Source organism: Hippocampus guttulatus, chromosome 2 (genome assembly GCF_054856545.1).
Source record: "Hippocampus guttulatus isolate MCC_2025c chromosome 2, RoL_Hgut_1.0, whole genome shotgun sequence".
NCBI classification, from domain to species: domain Eukaryota; kingdom Metazoa; phylum Chordata; class Actinopteri; order Syngnathiformes; family Syngnathidae; genus Hippocampus; species Hippocampus guttulatus.
In genome coordinates, this window is record NC_141262.1 from 2,478,865 (window position 1) to 2,505,188 (window position 26,324).

The 26,324-nt window shown below is 44.7% G+C and overlaps 2 protein-coding genes and 1 pseudogene across 11 annotated transcripts in view; 1 reads left to right on the plus strand and 2 right to left on the minus strand.

Moving 5' to 3' along the window:
• The window catches only part of LOC147208218 (LIM and calponin homology domains-containing protein 1-like), a 61,606-nt gene extending 49,015 nt beyond the window's left edge, over nt 1–12,591 (minus strand). For all 7 annotated transcript variants that reach the window (XM_086106159.1, XM_086106163.1, XM_086106161.1 and 4 more), the window contains exon 1: nt 12,311–12,591. In XM_086106159.1, the coding sequence (XP_085962285.1) occupies nt 12,311–12,400 (90 nt within the window). In that variant the 5' untranslated portion in view covers nt 12,401–12,591. The remainder of the gene's footprint in view (nt 1–12,310) is intronic.
• A 584-nt stretch (nt 12,592–13,175) lies between these two features.
• Nucleotides 13,176–20,687, plus strand: LOC147208220 (transmembrane O-methyltransferase-like). 4 transcript variants are annotated; one of them, XM_086106164.1, is made up of 5 exons: nt 13,176–13,241; nt 14,212–14,274; nt 16,163–16,462; nt 17,537–17,733; nt 19,338–20,687. In XM_086106164.1, the coding sequence occupies exons 3-5, from the start codon at nt 16,201–16,203 to the stop codon at nt 19,659–19,661; spliced, it is 783 nt and encodes a 260-aa protein (XP_085962290.1). In that variant the 5' UTR covers nt 13,176–13,241; nt 14,212–14,274; nt 16,163–16,200; the 3' UTR covers nt 19,662–20,687. The 4 variants fall into 4 exon arrangements, with proteins under 4 accessions (XP_085962290.1, XP_085962291.1, XP_085962293.1 ...); XM_086106165.1 differs by lacking the exon at nt 13,176–13,241 and adding an exon at nt 13,252–13,510; XM_086106166.1 differs by lacking the exon at nt 13,176–13,241 and adding an exon at nt 13,911–13,945.
• Nucleotides 20,657–25,390, minus strand: LOC147208221 (cathepsin Z-like; annotated as a pseudogene).
• Between the last annotated feature and the right edge of the window lie 934 nt (nt 25,391–26,324).

The window sequence follows — 26,324 nt, forward strand, 5'->3', positions numbered from 1 at the left end:
CTCGCTTCCATGTTGCTTTGTTTACCACCAAGACATCTGTCGCACTATCATCTACGCAATCACTGCGTGGTGACGTAACCAGACGCAAAGTGGTGGTGGAAGGGGGCACAGAATCACCTTCTGTTGGTCAATGGGAAAGGGACAATATGCCAATTGGTTGCGTGTCGCCACGGATCACTACTACCCACTAGTTTCAGTGGGAAAGGGGTATAAGAAGCTAATTGGAGCACTGTTACATACATTAGCTGCTTTGCGACATCATGATTTGCAAAAATGAAGATTGGCTGGCCCAGAAATGGCAAAACTAAATATTTACTTTTACATATGATTGGTGGGCACTCGAGTGACCCAACAATGGAATGCTTATTATCTTCTGTGACTAAGGATGCGGACTATGCCACCTTCTCACAGGTTTCTGAACACTAACATACACCAGGGCTTAAAACTCTGCTGGTTGTCATCTATAAACTATTTAACTCAAAGCTTAGCTGGTTAAAACCATACCACACACCACCTAACGTGAATAGTGACAACCTCCCCACCCCCCCAGAAAAAGCCTTGCGGGAACAGGAACAAAGAGCCTCCGTGTTGGCGGCAGTGTTTTCAGCTTAGCTTTCTGAGCATAAGGACTTTTCCAGGGGCCTCCGTGAGTCTCCAGTATCCTGCTCACTGTTTTCTTGCGAGGCCGAGGGAACAACGAGCGACTGACGACTCCAGAAGTCTCATTCAAATGTGCAGCGAGACGCTCGAACCTTGACCTGCTTGCTTTGAGACAAGGCGCCAGCCATGTTTTTGAAAAGGGCTTTGATTGAAGAGAGGGTCCCAATAAAGTCTCAGTAACTGCAGAAAACATTTGAGGAAAATATTGATGAATTAACAAGATTCACAATGTTGTCCTGCAAGTTTTATTAGTTATCAGGGGGGGTGGGGGGGGATTGACATATCTTTCTGTGTTCCTCATTTTGTTTTCAAAGATGAGGAAAGACTCACAGGATGACAAAGACAAAAGACAATCAAGATGCCTTTGCTTTATTGAACCAAAATCCACCCACTTTGGGTAACGAAGTTGTGTTTGCGGCACACAATTAACAAAACGAGGTACACTACTGTTCCAAAGTTACTTGTGCGTTTTCACTGCCTGGTGTAAGTCATTTATTTTTCGAATTTGGGCAAATGTATTTGGACTTCAAAAGTACAAATACAGTTACAATAATAAGATAAGATAAGATAAGAAAACCTTTATTAGTATAGATACAAGCATCAATTTGGAATTGGGCACCTGGACCTGCAGTGTAAATCCTGACAATTTGTTTGTTTGTTTTTTACAAATCCTGCAACTCCAAATACAAATTTTCCTTCTGGTTTCCTTCTACAACTAAATGATATAACCTCTGAAAATCTAATCTTGAGTATCCCAGCAAAACACGCATCAGCACAAACAGTGAAGCCCGTCACAGACATCAACAGCTAGATTCATGTCGAGTGCGCGCTGTCTGTCGCCTAAAAGCAACAAAGACCTCTACCAACGCGCCAAGAGATAGGATTGTTCTTTGGTCCTCACGTTCAGACTTGCTCTCCTCTCTCGTCACTGCCAAGATGCGCTGCATTCGTCAGGGCTGAACTAATCAGGAGCTTCACTGACGTACTGTGTCAACACTGTGGCGGAATGGGGGCTCAGGGGCCTGTTTATAGTGGCACGATTGTGTTGAAACACAGATTCCATCACGGTTCGGCTTCCATTAGGCCTTGGACAAATAATGAATGTCAATACAGTTACGCGCTTCAGCATGAAGCATTCAATTAAAAATAAACACACGCATATGAACACAGAAGTATAAGGCAGACCTGCAGAATTTGTGACTTTCTCAAATAACGTCTGGACCTCAAACAGACAGATGTCATGCCCCCCATTAGTTGCTACTTCTCATTCATGAAAAACGGGACATAGCTTGTTGTAACCGTTTCGCCTTTAATCAACAAGATTTTCTTCAGATCTAAATTCAAGGTAGGGAATCACCCGAGACCCAGTGGTAAGCGCATCAATAGGAGCGTGTCAACCTCACAGTGCAGAGGTCGTGGGTTCGATCATGGCTCCGGCCTTCCTGTGTGGAGTTTGCATGTTCTCCCCGGGCCTGCGTGGGTTTTCTCCGGGTACTCCGGTTTCCTCCCACATTCCAAAAACATGCATGGCAGGTTGATTGAACACTCTAAAAAATTGTCCCTAGGTGTGAGTGTGGGCGCGAATGGTTGTTCGTCTCTGTGTGCCCTGCGATTGGCTGGCAACCGGTTCAGGGTGTCCCCCCGCCTACTGCCCGAAGACGGCTGGGATAGGCTCCAGCACCCCCCCCCCCCCTGACCTTTGTGAGGATAAAGCGGTTCAGAAAATGGATGGATGGATGGAATCACCCCATGTATGTATTTAGCGGGTATGCCCCCTTGGGGCTGCTCACGAGGGCGGTGGACTTGCTGACCAGCCACAGCAAAACGCCATTGCCGATCCTTGGAACATACAAGGGAGTGGTTTAAATGTGGACAATATCTGTTGAACAAAGTGTGTTGCAGAAATACAATACATGCTGATTTATATAGCGCTTTCACAAAGAAATGAGCAAAATGACCTCTAAAATTGAAGCGTCAAAACCAAGTTGGGAAAATTGCTTTTGCATTTTATTTATTTATCTATTATCGAGTTAATGTTGGGGGAATCCAAGGATTAAAATTGGGATTTTACAAAATAGTTCCAAAACCCTCTTTTTTTTTTTTTAAATGTGTTTGGAAAAATAAATACCTGCCCTATCTGCAGTTGAAAAAAAATTAAGGCCCGCCACATACTGCATGGGGAAATACAGTAGTTTGTTTACACTTTCCCTTGACACTAAGTCCATGTGTCATTCCTGGGAATGTGGGCATCTGTCAGTCCACTTTAGTGGTGAGGTCTAATTAAGAGTAGGAAGCGCGGCTTTATCCCCCAAATGTACAGAAATCCTTCCATTGTGGCTCACCCTAGGGGAGATGAAGATATTTGGGGGAAATAAATCCAAGGAGTGCATGGAGGATAGATGAGCAGCAGTGCATTCTTTAGAAGGTTCAGTCAGGGTCAGCGCTTCTTGCTCACACTTTTTGCAAACCCATCAAATGGATTGTTACAAACAGTTAGGTAAAACTATCTTTCCCGTTACCAAAACCCAAACTTCAAGATGTATTGGCCCCAAAAATTACTTCCGAAAAGCATGCTAAAAGGGAAAAGCAGCATTGGTTCTTTTATAGGCCTGGAAGTTTGTATGTAATCATCACCCTCAATAGTTTCTGAACAGTTCTCATGTCTGACATGTCAGTCTTAGGCTGAGAGCATTCAAAGCTTCATGGCACTGTATTTAAGCAAATAATGAACGAGGGAGGGTTTATTTACTCAAATTCAGATGGAGGGGAGGCCTTCATTTGTACAGGCACATTTTTGGAACAATATCAAACTCAGGTCATGTCAAGCTGAGGAAATATAAAGGCTGAACAGGCTTTTACATCGACTTGTCCTACAAAGAGAGTGGTAACAGAGAATTGTCAAATTCTCTTAAACGTAAAATATCACATCGGGCTAGAATTTCACTCATAGCTCTGTTGCTCAATTCATGCAGCTCGATGGCGTCCAAGTGGGACACGGGCCACCTTATGGGAGCTGTCAATGCACAATCCCACACACACACACCCCCTGCCTCCCCAAAAGAGGGAGGTGCAGCTGGCTAGATTAGTCAGGATTAGACTTTATCCCCTTGCTAGTAGCAAGAGGATGGCGATAACAGCGCTCAAGAGGCCCACGCTTTAATGTAAGCTATTCCACTCCAGGAATTATTTGACACTCTCAACAGTGGAGAAGTGGTGCGTGGACAGTGAAAGTCATTCATTAGTCATGATTGTGCTCAGACTAGCATACAAAGAGAGAGAGAGAGAGAGAAAAAACTATTTAAATGTCATCATTGGTGTGGGCCAGGGGTCGGCAACCCAAAATGTTGAAAGAGCCATATAGGACAAAAAAAAACAAAAATCAAATATGTCTGGAGCCACAAAAAAATAAAAGCCTTCTATAAAATTTACAATGAAGGAAACACATGCTGTATGTATGTAGGAGACTGGACTGTCTCAGAATTGTTTGTTATTCATTCCTTTGTTGTGTGTTCACAAATGCCCCCATAGAATTCATTTTGTAATTTCCTCGCTTGATTTGTTTTGTTTTAGTGTTTTTTCGCTTTTCCTCGCGTCAGTGAAGTGATCAGACTTTCTCCCTGTCTGCTGATTGGTCAACAGAGAATTAGCAGTTGCCATCACCTCATAAAAACCAGACTGTTGTAATGCAACTTTCCTGACTTTGCGGATCATTGAGTCTTCTTGTTGAAGTGGATTGAAGCAGATGGTGGTGAAGAAGGTGGTGGTGAGGTTTAATAACTGGACGGGAGGAGTGATCACACCAATCTAAAGATAACACCTCTAGTTTTGCCCAACCAAGCATGCTGGGATGAATGAAGTGTAGCGTATTTTGGCCATGATTGAAACACTCAAATCAAATGAATCGGACTTCTGGTGTCAAGAGTGCTCAAGCTGTGAGCAAAGACCACGACTGATAAATTAAACACCACCTGTCTTACAATGACAACACCATTTACCTACTAGACCTCACCATCACATCCTATTCTTCCCCTGAGCCTGTTCAGTGTTTCGTGATCCCACCAGCACTAAGCCCAACTGAACTGTACTCTTTGGTAGAAACTAGGTTTGAGGGTAGGCCATAAATAAGATAAGAAATCCTTTATTAGTCTCGCAATGGAGAAATTCCCAAGTCACAGCAGCACAGTTATGAAAGGAAGAAGTATCATCCATCTTCTACCGCTTATCCGGGGCCGGGTCGCGGGGGCCGTAGCTTTAGCAGGGAAGCCCAGACTTCCCTCACCCTAGCTACTTCTTCCAGCTCTCCCCGGGGGATCCCGAGGCGTTCCCAGGCCAGCTGGGTGACATAGTCTCTCCAGCGTGTCCTGGGTCTTCCTCGGGGTCTCCTCCCGGTGGGACATGCCCGGAACACCTCACCAGGGAGGCGTTCAGGAGGCATCCGAATCAGATGCCCGAGCCACCTCATCTGGCTCCTCTCGATGTGGAGGAGAAGCGGCTCGACTCTGAGCCCCTCCCGGATGAGCGAGCTTCTCACCTTATCTCTAAGGGAGAGCCCGGACACCCTGCGGAGAAAACTCATTTCGGCCGCTTGTATCCGGGATCTCGTTCTTTCGGTCACGACCCATAGCTCGTGACCATAGATGAGGGTTGGAACGTAGATCGACTGGTAAATAGAGAGCTTCGCCCGTTTGCTCAGCTCCTTCTTTACCACGACAGACCGATACAAGGTCCGCAAGGAAGAAGTAGAAGAACAAAATATAGGAGCTGCTCGAAAGGCAGCCACTCTCGCGGCGCCATCTTGAAGTCAAAATAACAAAATAACACAACACAACACATGAGACACTGACAGTCGTGTCACAAATGGTTCTATTCTAAAATGACTACAAGAAAAAATGATATGGCACGATGTGTGGCGTTATCTTCGCCACTGCGAGCTGCAAGTCTGCTGTCGGATATCCTTTGATCGGAATCAAGTCTGAGTAAAAATCTGATACAAATCAAGTATCTTCCAACGGTAGAAAGCACACAGATCTCTCTTATGGCAACATCAAGCTGATGTCATCGTAAAACACCAAAATGGTGGAAGAGAAAGAGCTAAAAGCACAATATCTCACACTGTGGCTGTACGACTGATAGTGCCGCCTCCGGTGGGGTTGCACGAGCTCCCTTGGCAGCTAAAAGAGTCCAGCTCCCCCGTGTAGCAGCTCCAAAAGTAGGAAACCAACTCAGCCTGTGTGACCCAATTAGAAACATCCCCTGGCCCTCGGGGGAACACTCTCCTAGCTATCAAACATGAAGAATTGCAAGAACAAACTTTGCCTCATCAATCAGGCATTGCCTCCTGGCATCACTCAAAGCGCGTCACTCAAGCATGATTTCATCGTCAAGGAGTTTACGATTCAAACCAAAGCAGTAGTAGTTCGGATATCTGAGTCCGTTTCATATTCATCATTGCTCATCTGTGGAGGCGTAACCTACGGGGGTTTACAAATCCAAGCCTGTGACCTGTTCAGCCCCGCTAAGCCACATCAATAAAAATCGGGAGCTTGATTCAGGAATCGCGCAAAGTGACCCACTTTGCCTGAGAATGAAGGCGATCAACAAAGTGGGGGCAGATGGCATGGTAAAGGATGGGGCGTGATTAGTGGAAGTGAGAAACAGATAAAAAGGTCATCCAACAAATTGAAAGCGTTAAACTGTACGTCTCTGGGCTCTCTGACGGTACCAGTCCATCAAAGCCAACTGTTCTGCGGGTTGCTGTTCTGTGTGAACAGGAGCGACTCTGAATCTGGGGTTGAAATCAACTTGCAAAATTCTCGGCATCTGGGATAAACAGAGGGGGGGGGGGGGTGACAGCTGTGGGATAGCGAGTCTTGAATCGAGTTCTGCCTTCATGCTACACCTCCATCCGGAAAGGAGCACTTCTCACATCAGTTACTTACACCAGCGGACCCAAACCTTTTTTGCCCCATGGACCAGTTTAATGTCCAACAAAATTTTTAAGGACCGGCCTTTAAGGCCGGATAGATACAACAATATAATCTGATATGACCTGCATGAAAAGTGTGGTATTTTCGAAACACAATAATAAACATGAATCATGACCCGAGGAACGTCCTATCTGGTCGCAACACTCTCCGGTCGCAATGGTAACGTTTAAACGTGCCTTCAAAATATGATACAAACACAAAAGTGCTTGAAAAATATGGCTCACTATTGCCGCATATTATGCAGGGTGGGCTTGGTGCGTGGGAATCTCTCGTGGAGATAAATCCATATTATAGGTGTATTATTTTATATTTTAAATGTAGCCTTTTTCTTGAAAGTAATAGGCTCCGTTTCTATCTCTTTGGGAAGGGGAAAAGGCCCAGCCATTTCCCCTTCCCGAAGATGTTTGGTTTTTCTTACTCATTTTGTTAGCTCCTGGGTTTCATTTTCTCTGGAACATATCACGTGACCGAGAAGTGTGCCTTTACCTGAGTCAACACTGCACACGGATGTAACAGAGAATCCGGTAATTTTTCAAAATAAAACATCTTTCAGATTACGAAATGAATAAAACGGAAGTAATGTAAGTTATTTCTTCTTTTTGTGCGGCCCGGTACCAAATGACCCACAGAATGGTACCGGTCCGCGGCCCGGGGGTTGGGGACAACTGCCTTAGACAGAGGACAGTGATCTGGTAAAAATGTTGGGAAAGATCGTCTTCACTGGCCAGTGTTCAAGAGACTATTGATTAGGAAGCAAAAAGACCATTGGAAAAGGGGGTACCGGTCATCACTTTCTCACCACCTGTCAACGAAAGTTGCTTCACACGTTGCTGCTCTTCGTGAAAGACAGTGACTCAGTTTCAGGGCATTAACCAACTTTAAAAAGAGCATCAATGGTTCGCTATTCCCTTTCACACAGTCACTATCCCACCTTTGACAGTGTCAACGAAGCTGTGGCGGGGCTTTTTACACAGAATTTAAAAAAAAAGGAAATCAGCAAAAAATGTGTTGCTTTAACAGGCAGATTGAAAGGGGCTATTTTGAGGTTTATGGCATGAAAGGGGAACGTGTCGGCCTCCGAAATCTTTTCTTTCGCTTAAACTGCATTAAATTGCTTAACGTACCGTAAATGGATATCCTTAATTTAACCTTGCAAAGGCATCCGATTTGGCTGATTTGCATTCTGTTAATTCCCATCTTGGAGAAACACAGTTAGCCTGTACAATCCTGACATTCTATGGTATAGCATGGATTTTGAGGTCAACAGAGCGTTTGGAACTGATGAAGGAGACATCCTCAATCTGGCCTAAAAGCTTCTAAAATGACCCTCCTTGTTTGCTTGCAATCAATGTGCATGTTTAGGGCTGGGGGGTCAGGGGGGGGGGGGTGCTAGTCACTCAACACATCCATCCATCATCTCATGGAAAGAATGACAATGAAGTGGGAATGACGTCATGGAAGAATTCTGGAGCGACAGCAAGACTTGTGTGTACACACAACTTCCGAGGTAGCCCGGAGGAAGAAGACTGGAATCGCCTTTCGAGGGATTTTGTAGTCATGACATTCAGTTTACAGGTGACCCTCACAGGCATTCTGACTGGCTAATGAAAAATATGCTTTGGGTCCTGCCACACTGAGCATTTTGGGGCCATCTCTGAATGCAGAAACGACAGCGAGGTTTTCGCTGGGAAAAAGTGAACTAATCATCATGTCTGCCTTAAACTGGGAAAGCATTTCAGAAGCACGTTTCAATTCTAACTTACACTGCAAACAAAAATCAGCTACGATGCGAAGTCGAAGCCAATGATTGAAGTCTTCACATTAGAACTTAAGTTACTCCACCTAATGCCACACGTTGTCAGTCAGGCAGGTTTTAAACTGTCCACCAACTAGACATGGATCCAGAATGGTGATGCTCAAAACCATGCTAACAATAATCCAATGGTCCTTCCTCATCGTTTGTGCAAAGAAGGGCAGTATTGAGTGACTTTTTTTTTTATCTTGCACTTAACACATCAGCCATATGTTAAAAAAACAACAACTATACAAACTGAACATAACAAACTGAAATGAAGCATTTCACTGACCAAACAAAAAAAGTAAAAACACAACAAAAACTAAGTCCTGCTGAAGAGGATAACTAGCGGGAACGTCAAATCCAATCGTGTTCATCATTCAAGCCCCCACGAAGAGGCCAATCAATTTGTCAAGCAATGTAAACTGAAGGTCGACTACCTCGCCTGGTGCGCAACTCAGAGGAGTGCAGACACAGTTACTGACAGGACGAAGACAGAGCTGCTTGATGATGAGTAGGTGTGCTGGAAAAAGATCCTTCTATTCATTTGTTTGACATCCTTTCATTCAGGTGGTTGAAGCATAACCTAAAGTGAACCCTTTCAGGGACAGCGGTTACTACAGTGCACAGCTTATCGTGTTATCAGGTTCCAGGTTATCATTATGGGTGCATGAAAGGGTTGAAAATAAATAAATGAATTAAAGATACAGATTCTTCCACATCCATCTCTCTTCTGTATGACTAGCATGTACAAGGACAATGAACTTCCATCCATCCATTTTCCGAACCGCTTGATCCCCACTAGGGTCACGGGGGGTGCTGAAGCCTATCCCAGCCGTCTTCGGGCAGTAGGCAGTAGGAGACACCCTGAATCAGTTGCCAGCCAATCGCAGGGCACACAGAGACGAACAACCATCCACGCCCACACTCACACCGAGGGACAATTTAGAGCGCCCAATCAGCCTGCCATACATGTTTTTGGAATGTGGGAGGAAACCGGAGCACCCGGAGAAAACCCACGCAGGCCCGGGGAGAACATGCAAACTCGGAGGTTCACAGTTCACAGTGCAGAGGTTCGATTCCAGCTCCGGCCTCCCTGTGTGGAGTTTGCATGTTCTCCCCGGGCCTGCGTGGGTTTTCTCCGGGTGCTCCGGTTTCCTCCCACATTCCAAAAACATGCATGGCAGGCTGATTGGACGCTCTAAATTGTCCCAAGGTGTGAGTGTGAGCGTGGATGGTTGTTCGTCTCTGTGTGCCCTGCGATTGGCTGGCAACTGATTCAGGGTGTCCCCCGCCTACTGCCCGGAGACAGCTGGGATAGGCTCCAGCACCCCCCGCGACCCTAGTGAGGATCAAGCGGTTCGGAAAATGGATGGATGGATGGGTCCCTATACTGTAGCTGCATTGGGGATGAAACAGAGGCAGACAAATGCCACTTCTTCTATTGATGACACTGACGGGGCATTTTTTGGCTGGATTAGTGTAAAAGAGGCTCGTAACTGTGAAGCAGTTGGCAAACTGTCAACATGTGGTGACCCAAAGCGATCCATGACACAGCAAAGAGGAAATAAAATGTCTCGGGCGGAGTGCTCGGCTCCCGAATGAGGAGACCTCGTTATATTCATCCATCCATTCATTTACAGTCACCTGCCTCTGATTCCCTCGGGTGAGCCAGTGAGTGTTAGCAGGTGGCCAACGATACCAGCCACTCCTTCCCTAAGGGGGGAAGAGCCGGGGAAGAACAACAACGTGATTGCGCTATCAGTTACCTATTCAGCTGCGTGCACTGATCCCATTCTGATTCCAGGTCAACAGAAGCTCTTTGAAAGATGCCAACAAGGCTCCCAGGAGTTTCATGAAGTGACAGTTATAAACTTTGGAGGAAGATTATTTCTTCCTTTATTTTTTGTGACCAAAAGTCAAACAAATTATTCTCATTGATGTAAATGGAACAGGCTGTGATCATCATAAACCTGCTCACTAAACAGACAATTGACTTAACGGTCTTGCAATTAAACCTAACTTAAAATGTTTTAAAAAGCAGCAGACCAGTGGACCATGAGATTTTTAAGAGCTTTTTTGTTCAATATTGTTGTATTTTTTCCAAAAACTGCTTTATCAAGGAGTTGTGGAATTCATCCAATTTTTTGGCTTTATCTGCTGCTTTGAATAATCACTGAAATGATGCATTTATCAGATCTGCCAGCCTTTGTGTCACCTCGCAAAGTTGCGGCTGCATTCCGCCCAAAAAAACAAAACAAAACCAAAAAAACAACAGATAGCAAGCCATTCAGAGTTTTCATGCAGTGGACTGACTGAGTGGTCCAACATGTCAATGAGTTGTTGTCACTGAGATTCTCCCGGCAGGAAACAAAACGGCGCTTGTGTGCTGATTATTGGGCTGGCAATGAGGCAAAAATCCATTCCACATGATGCGCTCATTGTTTCTGCTGGCTTACTTCAAATATGGATCATCTCTCATTATCTTGAAGCTGTGTCCCTCATTTATGCTCCACTCTGGAATCATTCAAAAGCAATGGTGCACAAACTTAGGCTCCTGGCCCAATTTGTGGTCTATTTTTATTTGGTCACGGAGGCTTTTTGAGTCAAATTTAACCAGTGTGGTCTTTATCATTCATTTCTCTGTGGATGTCAAGGATAGTGAGGTCATTTAATTAATTTTAGATATCACAACATACTGTGCAGTTCCCCCCCCCCCTCCCCCAATCTTTCGATAACCATATAATTGCTGTATCGTGTTATTTCCATGACTGTTGGCTAAAGATTGCCATACAATGTATTGATCACTCACACAAACATTCAATATCAAAACTGTCCATTGATTCTCTTTGGGGGAACAGCAAAAGAAGTCGCAACACTGCAGAGATTGGAACAGGCACAATTGCCACTGTATTTTAACAAACCAAGAGAGGGATGTTAAAATATTGCAGGGTAACTTATTGTGATCCCTTCCTAATACACCAACAACACATGTCGATTTTGGCCGACATGTGAGTTTGGGCGCTGTTGATGTTGTCTATATCGTGATCAGCTTTGTTTATCTATGTATGCTCCTGATGTGTATTGGCAGACAGAACAACTACATGCTCTTCCACTAGATGGCAGAAGGTACAATTAATCTGTTTATCCACCTGTTGCCATTCCTACAACAAAATCACTCGGTGTTCAACTTTGAGACAAGTGTGTCATTGTTTCAATCGAATCTCTTTTCGTGACATTAATCAGTCTTCATCCACATTTAGAAAAGGACTAATTCTGATACTAAGCTATCTGATTTTATGTTTTTTTTTAATTTTTTATTTTATGTATGTCTTTTTCTAACCCACACCTGAAACGTGCCTCACACGAGCAAAACAATTGGAATTGTCTCACTAGAACCATACAGTCCAAATGCAGCATTGCATCTGCAACGTTGAAAAAAACTACACAAAACAGCCAGGAGTAAAAAAGTCCACTTACGGGGCCTGTGAATTGCCGCCAAAGGTGAAGTTAACCTGTGTATGCACCTATTGTCATTCATGCAAAAGAACAGCTTGATGTTCACCTAAACAGGGCCAGGTTTAACACTTAAATTCATGTGTTCGTAAATGTAAACAAGGTCATCATTACTTGTGTATTATATACGTTTTATTGTTATTATTATTATTTTTTTATCATGTAAAAATTGGTCTTCCCTCAATAAAGGTCCGAATACACGACTTTTTCTTTTACACGACTGTCATCGTTCGTCGCCTTTCAACAGGTGACGAAGCGCTGATGTTGCAAGGCGAGAGCATGCAAATTGCAAACAAAAGATCACACATTATGCACAATGCGACACATTGCCTGTGGCAAACGAGCAGCTCACCTCGATCCATTTCTGCGCCTCCCGGAAAGCGGACGCAGTCACCGCCTGATGCTGATGCGACTGTCCGGTGTGTGCCACCGGACTTGCCATACCCAAGCGTGGTTGTGATAGTTCAGTCCAAAAAATATATACAACCCCAAAAATTATTTGAATTTAGTCGCTAGCGCCGTTACTCCAAGTTGGTCGGCCTCCAGCAGTTATGTCGCAGTAGCAGCACCGGCGAGACAGTCGAGCCACGGTGGCTCCCCTCCGGTTGAGCTCCACGGATAGTGTGTGGCAGCGGGCCGGGCGGGCTGCGGAGGAGAAGGAGGAGAAGGAGGAGAAGGAGGAGAGCGGGTGGGGGCTAGTACAAAGCTCGCTACAGTCATCTGCACTGGTTCCGGTAGGGACACGCACAAACTAAAACACAAAATAAAGCAAACACGCACGTGGCTAATTTATGACTCTACCTTTTGGTGGGGTGACGTTTTAAAGACATTAATTCGCGATAGGTGTTCATGGACAGGTTAACGTCTTTAAAACGTGTAATGTGTACATGTATCGTGTTCTCTTGCAATAAAACTTATAAAGAGGGAGGACATGAGAAGACTGTCGAGCGCAAAGGAATTTTTTTATCATTCGCTTTCTCATGCTAACTCTTCCCCCCCCCACACACACACAGTTCATCCCAAATTGATTGGGTCACGATGGTTACTCTGGGTCCAGGCGTTTTTTCTTTCCTTTTTTTTCAGCAAAACCGGTTAGTTTAAACAATTTTATGATCATGTTGAACCAAATTTTATTATAGTATCACGTTTAAAATTATAACGTGTTATGGCCGCTCAATCCACGTGATTAAAACGGCACGCTCTCTTTGGTGCGTAAACCGCAAGGTAGGCGGGGCTGCTTTAACAGCAGCACTTGCTTTTATTTGTATTTACTTCAAAAGGACGTAAGTATCTTCAGCGTTCTCCTGTAATATTGAACACAATAGCACAGTGTGTCGAGTTTAAATATAAAAATGCTGTTTGCGTTCATGTCACGTTTCTGTGCTCGTGAACGTGATCGGAACGGGACGCTCTCACCAGTGTGCCAGCAGCCAGGTGTACGCGGCAAGCGTTGTAGTAGCTTTTATTTTTAAATGTCTACGCTGGAGATTATTGATTTGACGTTATCGCCGATGTCAAAAGGACAAGCTCTCATTAGCGTACCAGCCGCAAGGTAAATGGGAAGTTGAAAGTACGTTGAAAGCTTGTTTTACCTGTATGTGGGTGTATTAAATGATGTCAGATACATTTGTATCTACAAAGACGAGACGTAACCGTACAATTTATGGTATTATTTTGTAGGTTCATTGAACACGGTTGTCAAATAAACTTATCTGCAAAGTCAAGACGATGACGAAATCGAACATTTTATGGTAGGTCCCTTGTCGACATGCAATGGCTGCACAGGCACAGGTTTGTTTCAACTTTCCCGTGTAGCAGAAAGTAGGACATAGTTAGCCTCACAATCCAGATTTTGCGGCATGGGAGTGTTGCAATCATATGTTATAGGGGCTGTCATGATGATTTGGCGTCTCTTAAAATAAATCCCAAGCAATGCCCTTATTTTGCAACAGAACCGGATTTGCCGGGCTACGATGGCCTCTTTCCGGTAACTTGATGCAAGCGGACTGATGGGACGCCGCAGTGTTCAAACGACAACCGCAACAATCAACAATAATGATAATCCAGTTTTACAAAAGTCGACGTTACAATGTGTGCAAATGCATAATTGTTGATTGTTTGATTTTATTTGGGATACCTAATGCGGTGTCTCTGAGGTGCTCCATATGGTATCCTGGATACCAGGAACAGGAGTGGGTGACTTAAGTGTGTTTTTGTGTTTGCGTGTGTATGTGTTCGTGGTTTATTTGACAGTCAGCTGTTGCATCTGTGCCTGACGGGAGACGCGCGCGCGTACACACACACTTGGCTAGCTTGGTAAGTGTAATGCATCACTCCTATTGAAGCTTTAAATTCATTCACTTTGGATCTTTTTCAACATGTTTTATAATGGTTTGCATGCGTGGGTCATAACGCGTGCAAATGTGTGAAACAGCAAACTGACAAATTGCACTTAATCCTTGTTATTGATGTTTGTATGTTATTGATATAAACATCGACAGCAGTAGTTTGTTTACAATATAGTACCGGTAATTTAAAAACATTGCGTAAAGATTTCTCGCTGTTTGGTTAATTTATGAAGTGTACTACCATTTGTCGTGGATAGAGAGAGCCAAAGATGAACTTGAGTTACCGGTAAGTCTATAGCCTGTGCATGACTGTAACTCCGTTTTCAAGTGGCGTTGTTTCATTTTTCATTTGCGAACAATATGAAATGTCCAAAATTAAGTTATTTGTTGATTGCATTTTCATGAACATTGCTCCATTTAAGACATATCCAAATCATCAAATGTTGCTTAAGAAACAACACAAACAAACAAAACCCCTATTGTTCATTTACTTGGTCAAAGTTGGGCAACTCCGGTCCGAGAGGGCCCCTGTCTGGCATGTTTTCGATGTGTCCCTCCTCCAGCACACCTGATTCTAATGATCAGATCATCCTCCAGCTCTGCAGAAGTCTGATACCAAACCTGATCATTCAAACCAGGAGTGTTGGAGGAGGGAAACATTGAAAACATGCACGATAGTGGCCCTCGAGGACTGGATTTTCCCCACATATGGTCAATTTATGCACTGGAGGTTCCACACTGCATATGGATCTTCAGTCCCATTTACGTGGGACAGAAGATGTGAGCCGATCTCTTTTTTTCCATCAATGGATGCTACAGTTTCTTGTTTGTTTTCAAACTTAGCGTGTAGCAGACGTGTGCACATTTTCAGCATGATGTCACTGGTGAAAGTACACTTTGATTCTCTCCTGTTTCATCTCAAACTGCTTCAAACAACAAAGCGTATGCAGGAAAAGTGGTTAAGATTGCACGACTGTCTGGGTCTTATGTGTTGTGTTGTATTATTTTGTTATTGTATTATGTTAACTGTTCTGTAAAGCGCTTTGTTACAGCTGAAACTGTTGTGAAAGCGCTATAAAAATATGTAATGTTTTAAATAAATGAAATTAGAAGCTGCCCCCCGCTCCCAGACCGCAAAACTGAATCTGCTTTAATACTTTAAATTAGTTGAAATTTTAAATGTTATTTTAAAGTGTTTTTTACTGTATATATGTTTACTTTTTTTTAAACTTGGAATTTTTCATTGTCAGGATTTTCTGTGTTAATGGGAAATCCCATGAAAAACGATCACTAGGAACTGCAGATTTTATCACTATAATAGAAATATATATAATTACATAAAATGTACAAATAACAGAATTGAAAAGTTTGTGCATTATGATTTAAATCATTGTGGCTCCTTCTGGTGTGCGCAACTTAGCCACCAGGTGGCAATATGATGCTGTCATACAGACAAAGGCTTTCAACTACAGTGGTACCATTACTTAATTGGTTCCGGAAGAAATTTCTGAACTAGAACATTTTGTGAGTAGAGACGCGTTTTCCACGTGGCCCTAATCCGTTCCAAGCGCCCCCCAAAATTCTGACATAAATGTTTTGTCAAGCATAAAAATGCATCAAAATATGTAACAAATACATGTTATAATTAGATTATTTCACAATAAATGAGAGTTGTGCGTAATGTAAATGAATAAAGAATAAAAATGATGCTCATTTAACTTTTAACTGCATCCCCCATCATTTTTTGCTCATGTTCTTAAGTGGTTTTTGCCTGGTGTTTTGTCAAGAACTACAAAGGACGTTTGCTTTTGCCGGCTTTTAACAGTCCTTTGAAAATGTTTCCAATTCCTCTGCAGGTTTTGGTGACTCAAAAACATCACTCAGTACCGTCAAAATGGCCTCTTTGTTGATGGTGGCATCCATACCGCTGCTTCCAGCTGTCATGCTGGCATTGGGTCGTCGTCGCGCCCGAGTGGCTCGGTTGTGTCGCAGCGCGCTGGCCTGGACGCTGCGGCTGGTGCGGGGACGCGCATGTGCCAAAAGCACGCATGCTTTTGTCTTCTCCCGGTGCACCCACGGCAATGCCGGCAGCGTCTTGGAGACCTTTGACATTTACGCAGAGACACATGGCTCCTCTGCGGTTGGCCCGCAGATTGGTCAGTGTTCGCCTGTTTAATTGTAAACAGTGTCACCCCTCACAGTTGTGATTCTCGCTAACTCAGCTATGTGCAGATTTCTTTTTTCTGTTTAGTAACCTATTTTCTGTTATTTACTGAAAAACTCCCTGTATATGTGTGTGTATATATACATATATATATATATATATATATATATATATACATGGTGAATTTATCGGTATAAGGACTAATACAGATGGAAATTTTTTTTCAATTGTCAACGTCGTCTCCCAGCACTCTCACACACCTTTCTCATCTGTGCACAAGCTTCCATATTCAATCCATGTAAAAATCTTTGGACTGATGTCTCAGTCAGTCGCTCACAACACTTTTGACTTCGTCACTTTCAAACTTTGTGCCTCCTACTGTGAACTGCTGAGGCAGGACAAGAAAGACAAAAAGACCAAACGCAGGGGTCATCAGTCGGAAGGTGTCATCCTGCATCATGACAACGCAAGGCCTCACACATTAGTCTAAATGGTGCAGACCATCAACGAGCTGGACTGGGAACTGCTCCCTCACCCCCCTTACAGCCCAGACCTTGCCCCTTCAGATTCTCACCTGTTTGGTCCCTTACAAGCGTTCACGAGAGGCACAAAGTTTGAAAGTGACAAAGAAGTCGAAGGTTTGACTCACAACACTTATCTTCAGGCTTTCCCTTAAAGTTCACTTAATCGCTGTTTTTGTACTCGCTGTGTAAAGCCCCAAAAGGCCTAAGATGCTTTCCCAAACACTGACTAATAAAGTAGTAGTGATTGCTGTATAGAAAGTATACATTGCAGTGATACATCTCGACAAAGACAATCAAATCGACATAATCTTGATCCAACATCCACAGATCCTTTGTTGAACCAACATTTTGTCCTACCCCTATTTTAATTGAGGTCAATGTTTGTTTGTTTTTTTATTGACAAACTTATTATTGATCTTGTCGAGAATCTTTAATAGTTCAGAATGGTGCATGGCTGTATGCGATAAGACTAAATAAAGTGAAACTACTGGAAATAAGGAAACCAACCGAATTGAATCACTTGTGTTGATTCGTGTACTCAGGCCAGGCCTTGGACGAGGTGGTCCGGCGAGTCCGTCCCTCGAGGGTGCTGGAACTGGGCATGCACTGCGGCTATAGCTCAGTGCTGCTCTTGCGTCTGCTGCCCTCTGATGGAACGCTGCTGACGGTGGAGCAGGACCCCGCCGTGGCCGGCCTAGGGGAGGAGATTATCCTGGTGGCCGGCTTCAAACACACTCAGGTAGGGAAGTCATTTGGGGGGTTCACACGGCAACATTTGCTCCGGTGCAACGCCGGTGCTGCCCCAGTAGAGCGTTCACACGTGCAAAGTTACACCGGTGTAGCCCCTGAAAACGGCTTACGCCGGAGCAAATTTTTAAACCACCTCCCTAGGTGGTTTAAAAATGAGCAAATGCTCGTTTGCGGGGCAGCACCGATGTAAAATGATACGTGTGAACGCTACACGGTTAAAAATTTGCTCCGGAGCAAATGCTCGTTTGCGGCAGGGGGAGTAGCCTCGCGACGCATGAGAAGAGTTGATTATGTGCTTTCGTGCTCTGTTGGACTTCCGTCATCTCTTTGTCCAATAACGACACAAGACATGATGGCTGGCAATAACAGTAGCAAGCGGCATCTTGCCTCTTGGGTTATACCATCTCAACTAGAACATGAGGGGGGGGGGGGGGGGGGGATAGTCCCCAAACATCATCTTTCCTTTTGTAGGAGACTGGGCTGTCTCGGAGTTGTTTGTTCTTCTGTTTTGTGTTCACAACCCCCCCCATAGAATTTATTTTGTGATTTCCTCTCCTTATTTTCTGTTTGGCGCATTATATATGTTTGCTTTTCTGAGTGTCATTGAATTCATCATTGATTTACGTTTTCGGGGCGGTCATTGAACGCCTCTCGAGCAGAAGGCACGGAGACCGAGAAGGAGAAAGACGTGCCTGTACCGTAGTTGCTTGAGTTGTATATGTTTTAAAAAGAACCAACACGACAGCTCTTTGTTTTCTATCGTTTTGCTCTGCTGCAGAAACTGCCGTGTGAACCCAAGTGGGGCTGCGCCGGTGCTAACACGCTCGGCGGCTTTGTACGTGTGAACGCTTCACAAAATTTGCTCCGGTGTAAGATATATCGCAACAAAATACACCGGTGCAGCACCGGAGCAAACGTGTGCCGTGTGAACACCCCTATTTTAACTGTGCGGATCAAAATGAGACTACTTTAGGATTGCTGTAATAAAAAAAATGACACAGGATAAAAAAAAAAAGACTCCTGAAAATCCAGCCATCGTTGCACAGTTAAATGACTGTGACGACTCCACGAAAGATCGCAGGTGACAAAACAAGTCTCTCGAGGTGTGCGGGTAAAACAAGGCTTCGGCAAATCTCTTCTTTGCTTCGGTTAAAACAAGATTATTGTAACTCCTGGAGAAGTTGCACTGATGAAAAAGAATCTCCTGTAAATCCCTGAAGTTAAAATAAATCGAGCAGAAAAGTTTTACAGGTCAGAATGGGACAACTTGATATTCCTCATTTTGTATAGGACTACCATAAGTCATCCAAAAGTTGTACAGGTCAAAAAAGACTTCATAATATTCCCCCAAAAGTCGTGCCTATTAAAATAAGACTACCATTATTCGCCCAACGTTTGTACACGTTCACACTAGCTTATTATATCCATTAAAAATGCTGCTGGTTAAATTACAACTGTTTGTAAAAATACAGTAATCCAATAATATCTCCGGGTTCAGATACAGACTAGAGTCTAATGAATGAAGTTCTGCATCAAGCAAATAAAAACGCACTCTGCACTAAAAAAAAAAAAAAAAAAAAGCCAATTATGTAGTTCCAGGTGTTGACAGGCAGCTCAGGCGAGACCATCCCGACACTTCGCACATTTCTGGAACCGGCTCCAGGGACCAGCGGCACCTTCAACCTGGTCCTCATGGACCACGACCCCCAGCAGTACCTTGTGGACCTGCTGGCTCTGGAGAACCAGGGACTGCTGTGCCCCTCCGGCTGCTCTGTCGTTTTGATCATCAGGAACCGGAGAGACAAATGTCTGGAGGAACTCAAGGAACTGATCCGAGCAAGACCAGATTGTTACAGCATTAAGTCGCAGGTTGGCGGGATGGTGGAGCTCTTCTTCCAGAAAAGCAGCTCCCAATGACAATGATTCCCATTGGAACTGTTAAGATATCAAACTCTGATCCCAGAGTAGTTTGCTTCAAACTTCTTACATGACCATAAAAATAAATTGTTTACGGAAAAAAATTGCAGTTATGTAGTGAAGTTTGTAGGTGTTCAACCAACAAAACTGCCACAGCAAGTAGAAGACACGTGACTCGTCTTACTAGGACTAAACGTGACAAAAATCAATGGAATCCATCTCCACAGCACATAGTTTACTCTGGAAAACTGCCGCAGTGACAATGTGCAAACCAGAGGTCTCCGATGCTGTCCTAGCTGTAACACGCGCACTTTAAATGATCAAGCTCTGCAGAAGCCTGATAAATGTTCATTAGAACCAGGCAAGTTGCAACAGGGAGAGATGAAAAGCAGGCAGGACTGTAGCCCTCAACAATCGAAGACCAAGCTGTTTAAAAGGATCGCTGTGCCCAATTTATCCTTCAAAATTAGTCTGGGGACAGTGAGATGGCTCATGGAAATTGTTGGGGGCAAGCGCGGTCCCTCTACCAAATAGAGCCACCATCCTGCATATTTTCCATCTCTTGATTGAAATAAATGAACTCTTCAGAAGCCTAATGGAACCCATTCATTTGAACCAGGTGTGCTGCAACAGGAAGAGATGGAAATCATGCAGGATACCGACTATCCAGGACCTGAGTTAGACACCTCGTCGACACTATCAATAGTGGAGGCCCACTTCACATCCTTAACACCAATTACGGTAGTCATTTAAGCGATGTTTAATTCTTGCCGCGTCTTAGATATGACAGAAACAAACTCAATAGCCAAATTTGAACAGCTGGGGATCGTTCCATAAGATGTGAATCGCCAACATGCAGGGATGTTATCACACTAGTATTTAGTAGCGGCATGTTTTTCTTAATATGCTCCCATGATTGTATCATAAAAGGCCACAAGCTTCCCTATGACAATTTTATTTCCATTGATTGGCAAAGACAAGACTAAGAAAACCGTCTAATAAGTTGTTGGCACAATGATATCCCCATACACGCAGTCTTCCTCCACAGCCAGGTTGTAGAGAGGTCCGCTTTCTCCTTTGTAGGCATTGGTTACAAGCCGAAGCCTCTCACCCTTTATGAAGATTTGAGTTTGGACCAGACGTCGGCAGCCGTCAACGGGATACTCGTGACAACTTACCCAAGGTTCACCCCAGGAATTGCGTACAATCCAGTATTCCGTTCCATTTTCCACCCCCCAGCCGGCCACAGACACAATGTGGTTCATCTCGGGATACTTAACGTATTCCATGTACAACCCGCCGGTGTAGAGGTCCAGTTTCTCTGTAGCCATGATGGCACAGCTGTATGATGGATAGAGGAAATGGTTACTCCAATGCATTACGGGAACACATTTTTGTATTTCATGAAATATTTGAAGGTCTCTGGAAAAAAGGCTGGTTCAAACCAAAAAGGCAGACTTCCTATTTTCAGGCATGTCTACCAAAGAGAATGGTGCCCAGTGAAACCGGCTTCGGGGGCTCAATTTTCTGAGCTTGTTAAAGAGAGAAGTTCAACACTTGTTTCGTGGATGTTTTTCAAGTTTGTTCGTAATTGGGCAAACGTTAAGTAAAACTTTGAAACACCCTTGATATGGACAAAATGTCCACTCTGAACCTAATTGTAGACTAGATCGCTTTTAGCATTTTATTTTTTTACAAGTGTACTCATGACAAAAGTGACAATAGCAACAAGAATGTTTTGAGAGTTCATCCAATTCCACTCTTACTCAACACAGCCGCTGAAGCTTTTCAAAAGAAAATTTAGAATACCTGATTGGGCCTCTTGTGTAGATTTCCGCCATCATGTTTTCCCGTCCTCTGATGGCTCCATTGTCACAGACTCTCCACAGAGTATAGTTCTGCACATTGTCGCAGTGCCCAAAGGTTACGCATGTCCTACATGCATTGAAAGGATGACATTCTGCAGCCAGGAAACAACTGGGGTCATTATATAAATTTGACCGCCCCCCCCCCCCCCCCCCCCCAAAAAGTAAATCTGAGCAAAAAAAACCAACCCTTTGTGGCCCACCATTCACATTCTACACATTAGCTGTGATGCTCACTCTGATCAATTACCTGATAGTTGTTGCAGGTCTCATCTGGGATGACATTTTTGTGAGCATACTCCCACACGCCACCGTGGTCGCCCCCCGTGACAAGTCCCCGAGTCGGCACAGTCAAGCACGTGCTGGACCGACAAGTAGGCTGAAGGCCACGCTGCTCTACACTTGATGTTTATGCGATCTGTGAAGAAAATATTGCACTTAAGCTACTTGTGGAGGCACAGTTTGTACTTTAGTACAGAGTCTTCTTTACTCAGTTGACTCAATACTTTTACACAAAATGTACATTTGCCACTACTATTGCAAGGCCATATTTGAAGTCAAGATGGCGCCCGAGTAGGCAGCCGTCGGCGAGTGCTCTTATGAGCCTTGCTTTTTTGTTGTTTTTGTGTTTGTTTTGTCACTTTGTGTTTGTTGTTACGTCGTGTCGACCCGAGGTGGACTTTTTTCAGCATTTTTTGGCCACGACATTCATCAAGTAGGAGACTCTGTGCTCAGTGGTTGCGCCTTCTCGGCATGGGTACACCAGCACTGTTTTTGACTGGGAGGAATGTCGGCGCCATTTCACTGTCGTTGCTGGACCGTCCCGGGGCGCTTGTGTCTTGCGCCTGTAATGGGCAGCATTTTTCACAGCCCCGCTTTGTTCAGCGGAGAGATCGGTGCTGTTGAACGGTCTGCGGCTGGATGGATGTAAGGATTGAGGAGCCGACGATGAGAAGAAAGGAGCGTTAGCGCGGAGCGCCGATGCGGATTTGGAACTGGGAGTCGCGGCTTGGAGTTTGAAGCGGATCACGTGGGACAGGAGAAGTGAACTAATCTCTTTTCGTCAATGGACGCTACAGCTTCGTGTTTGCTTTAAAAACTTAGCTTGTAGCAGACGTGTGCACATTTTCAGCATGACGTCTCTGATCCACTGGTGAAAGGACACTTTGATCCTCTCCTCTTTCATCTATAACTGCTTCAGACAACAAAGTGTATGCAGAAAAGTGGTGAAGATTGCACGACTGTCTGTGTCCTATGTGTTGTGTTGTGTTGTGTTATTTTGACTTCAAAATGGCGCCACGTGAGTGACTGCCTTTCCAGCAGCTCTTATTTTTTGTTGTTCTACTTCTTCCTTTCATAACTTTGCTGCTGTGAATTGGCAATTTCTCCATTGCGAGACTAATAAAGGTTTTCTTATCTTATTTTAAAACTGAAATTGAATAAAATGTTGAGAATGTTGTTATCACAGCAAAAACATCCTTTGTTTTTCATGTTTGTCGGTCTGGGCTAATTTTAAGTGCATGCCTGTACATTTTAAGAATTGTAGATTTTTGTCACACAATACATACAATTAAATGAAGCCAAACAAAGGCATTAATGAAGTAATGACAACTCCTAAAGATTTAGTACTGCTGACAATGCCCATTCCTCCAGTCCCATGTCTTCGGCAGCTGGACCAGGTTGAGGATCTCATGGGGCCGCGGTGCACTTCTGTAAGAGAGATACTGGAGGTGTAAGTGTTACCAACAGGTATCCTCTGATTGTGTATGGCATCATGTAGCATTTGGGGGCAGCAATAGCCCCCATTTATTGAGAAGCACAACCAGAGGTGCTTGAGGAAACACTATAGTCCAGTCTACTGTTATTGCAAAGCACACAAAATTACCCCCCCCCCCCCCCCCCCAAAAAAAGGTGAAGGTCCAGAGCAAACTGCCCTGGACTAGTCAGATTGATACCCGACCAAAGGGGCTTATTTTAAAAATAAAAAAAATGATGGGGGGGGCAAATATCCTGATAAAAGGGCTGGTAACCAGTTCAGAGTGTCCCCCACCTACTGCAAAGGGAGTTGGGATAGGCTCCAGCCTGTCCCACGTCCCTTGTGAGAATAAGCACATCAGAAAATGGATGGATCCTGATAAAGGCCCTTCCAAACTGGTTATTTCTTTATGTCATGTTCTAGCATTTGAATATTGAAGCACCAGCACAAAGTGCCCAAGCAACTTTGTATTGTTGCCTGCTCAAATACAGACACATTCATAGGCTGACCAAACATTTGCACACCCATAGCTCTAGAACAGGGGTGTCAAACTCGTTTCCCATTGTGGGCCACATACGGCCTCAGTAGATGGCAAGTGGGCCGGACCATTAAAATTATACCATACTCAGCTATAAAAAAAACAAAATATGCATTTCCTTTGTTGGCAAAAGCTTGTCGCTTCTCGGGACATACAAGTTCAGCCGCCTTCATCGTGCATCGTTTAACAAAGACACCATCGGGATACGGCTTTGATGCTAATGCTATTTCGCTAAGAATTAGGTAGCTGGCTTTTACTGCTGTGTTAGGTCTGTCTCAGTGACAGACTGAGACTGCTGTTGTCTTCTGCTCGAGTCAAAACACTTTTCCCCTAGCGGATGATCCATGAATTGCAGCTTATTAAAAATATTCATTCTGTGTTTTTTAATGTTATTTCACTTTTAAATTATCCTGCGGGCCGTATGTTTGACACCCCTGCTCTAGAATGAGATGCCCAGGACTACTCTGAGTCCTGTCCAATTCAAAGAGAACAAAGGCTGCCCCAAGACCTCCTAAAAGCAAGTTATTTTTAAGCATCATGTCCCCTCATATATTGTAAACCCCACTAAAATCATCCCTAACCAACCAGCAAAGAGCACAACAAAAAGAAACTCACTTGACTCCCCAGCCTGGTTTCCGTGAGACAGGCCGGCAACAGTGTGTTTTTTTTTTTTGTTTGTTTGCAACGGCCTTCACCCTGGGCGGGTTAAACCGGCTTCTACCTTGGCGCGCACGACATCCCTGATCATGGCGGCCCAAGCGCGGCGGCCAGGTCAACCGACAGCTTCAGCAAGTCTTGGTTCCACCGTCTCAGACCCACTACCTGGGGGCCGGAAAGGTACGCGAGGTCTTCTTTCATCGTGGTGGCCCAGGTCTTGACTTGTCCACCACGCCGCTTGCGCCAGGCTGGCAAAGGAGCAGGAAGGAGAACATCCCTGATCAACTCGCCATCCTGGTGGCATGCCGCATGCCCGAACCAACAGTGTCTGCGTTGCAGAAGAAACGCTGGTAAGGGACAAAGGTGCAGACAGCGACGAAGGTCAGCAGTGGGGACCCGGTCCGATCGGCGGCGGCGGAGAATACGGCGGAGGCAATCGTTATCGAAGACTTCTAGCTTGCGCTGGTCAGCCACTCTCATAGGCCAGGTCTCACAGCCATAAAGCAGGATGGTCCGCACGATCGCCTGGTAGACACGCCCCTTTGTCACAGCCGAGATCTCGCGCCGACCCCACAGATGGCGTTGTAGGCGCACGAAGGCGGATCTGGCGGCCCCAATGCGATGAACGACTTCTGCTTCTCTTTGGAACCACAGAGCAGCAGAGATACGTGAAGGAATCAACGTTTTCCAGGGTCACGCCCTCCAGTGACAGCGACCGTTGGTCAGCTGGGTTGGTGAGGGAGGACATGATCTTGGTCTTAGAGGCATTGAAGCGCATTCCAACGGTCAGGGCCGTTCGATGGATTTTCATCAGTGCGTTTTCAACTTCCTCGAACGTGTTTCCCAGTAGAGCGATATCATCTGCGTACGCCAGGTCCGACACTGCGACATCTCGGCCGACCCTCAAAGCCATGGAGAGCAGTGTTGAGAATGTGATCGATGGCATAGTTGAACAAGGTTGGTGAGAGCGCGCAGCCTTGTCGGACACCCGACCGCACCTCGAAGGTTTCTGATTCGCTGCCGTAGGCCCGCACTCGGACTCGGGTTGACCGGGAGTATCCCTGGATGAGCCGAAGCAGTTTCACAGGGATCCCGTCAGCCTTCATGATCATCCACAAAACACCCCGGTCAACTGAATCAAATGCCGCGGCAAAGTCGATAAAGTACACGACTGTCGGTTGTTGGTAGGCCCATCGTTGCTCCAGGGTGCGACGCAGGCTAAAGATCTGGTCTACACATCCCCTTCCGGGGCGAAAGCCACCCTGAGTTGGGCGAGTCCGGTGGTCACGGGCCATCTGGAAGCGTTTCAGCAGAAGGACGACGAATGCTTTTGCAGCCACATCGAGAAGGCTAATGCCTCTGTAGTTGGCGCACATCTTCTTGTCTCCCTTCTTGAGGTTCTTGAGGTTCCTAGGGGTATTAACACTGCTTCGCTCCAGTCATCCGGGATGGTCTCGGACGTCCACACGGCGTGGAATGCCACACAAAGAAATATAGTACACTAATGTCAAATTTCCACTTGATGTCGCCCTTTGCCTTGTCAGAACAACAACGTGTGCCGTTTGATTCAGTGGCAGGCCCTAATTGAAAAATATTCTACATTATATTGATGTACTGTATGTATTTATTTATTTTACAAATGGCTAAAACACATTGGTGATATATCGTCTTCTAATTATAAATGTTGTCATTTCATGCCACTGGCATCAGACCCCTCCCCCCCACACACACACACCTACACACACGCACGCATAACCTACACGTGAATGAAATACACATGTTACATGAATAGACATTTGCTCAAACATTGATATATACATTACATAAACGCAAATTACATGCATACA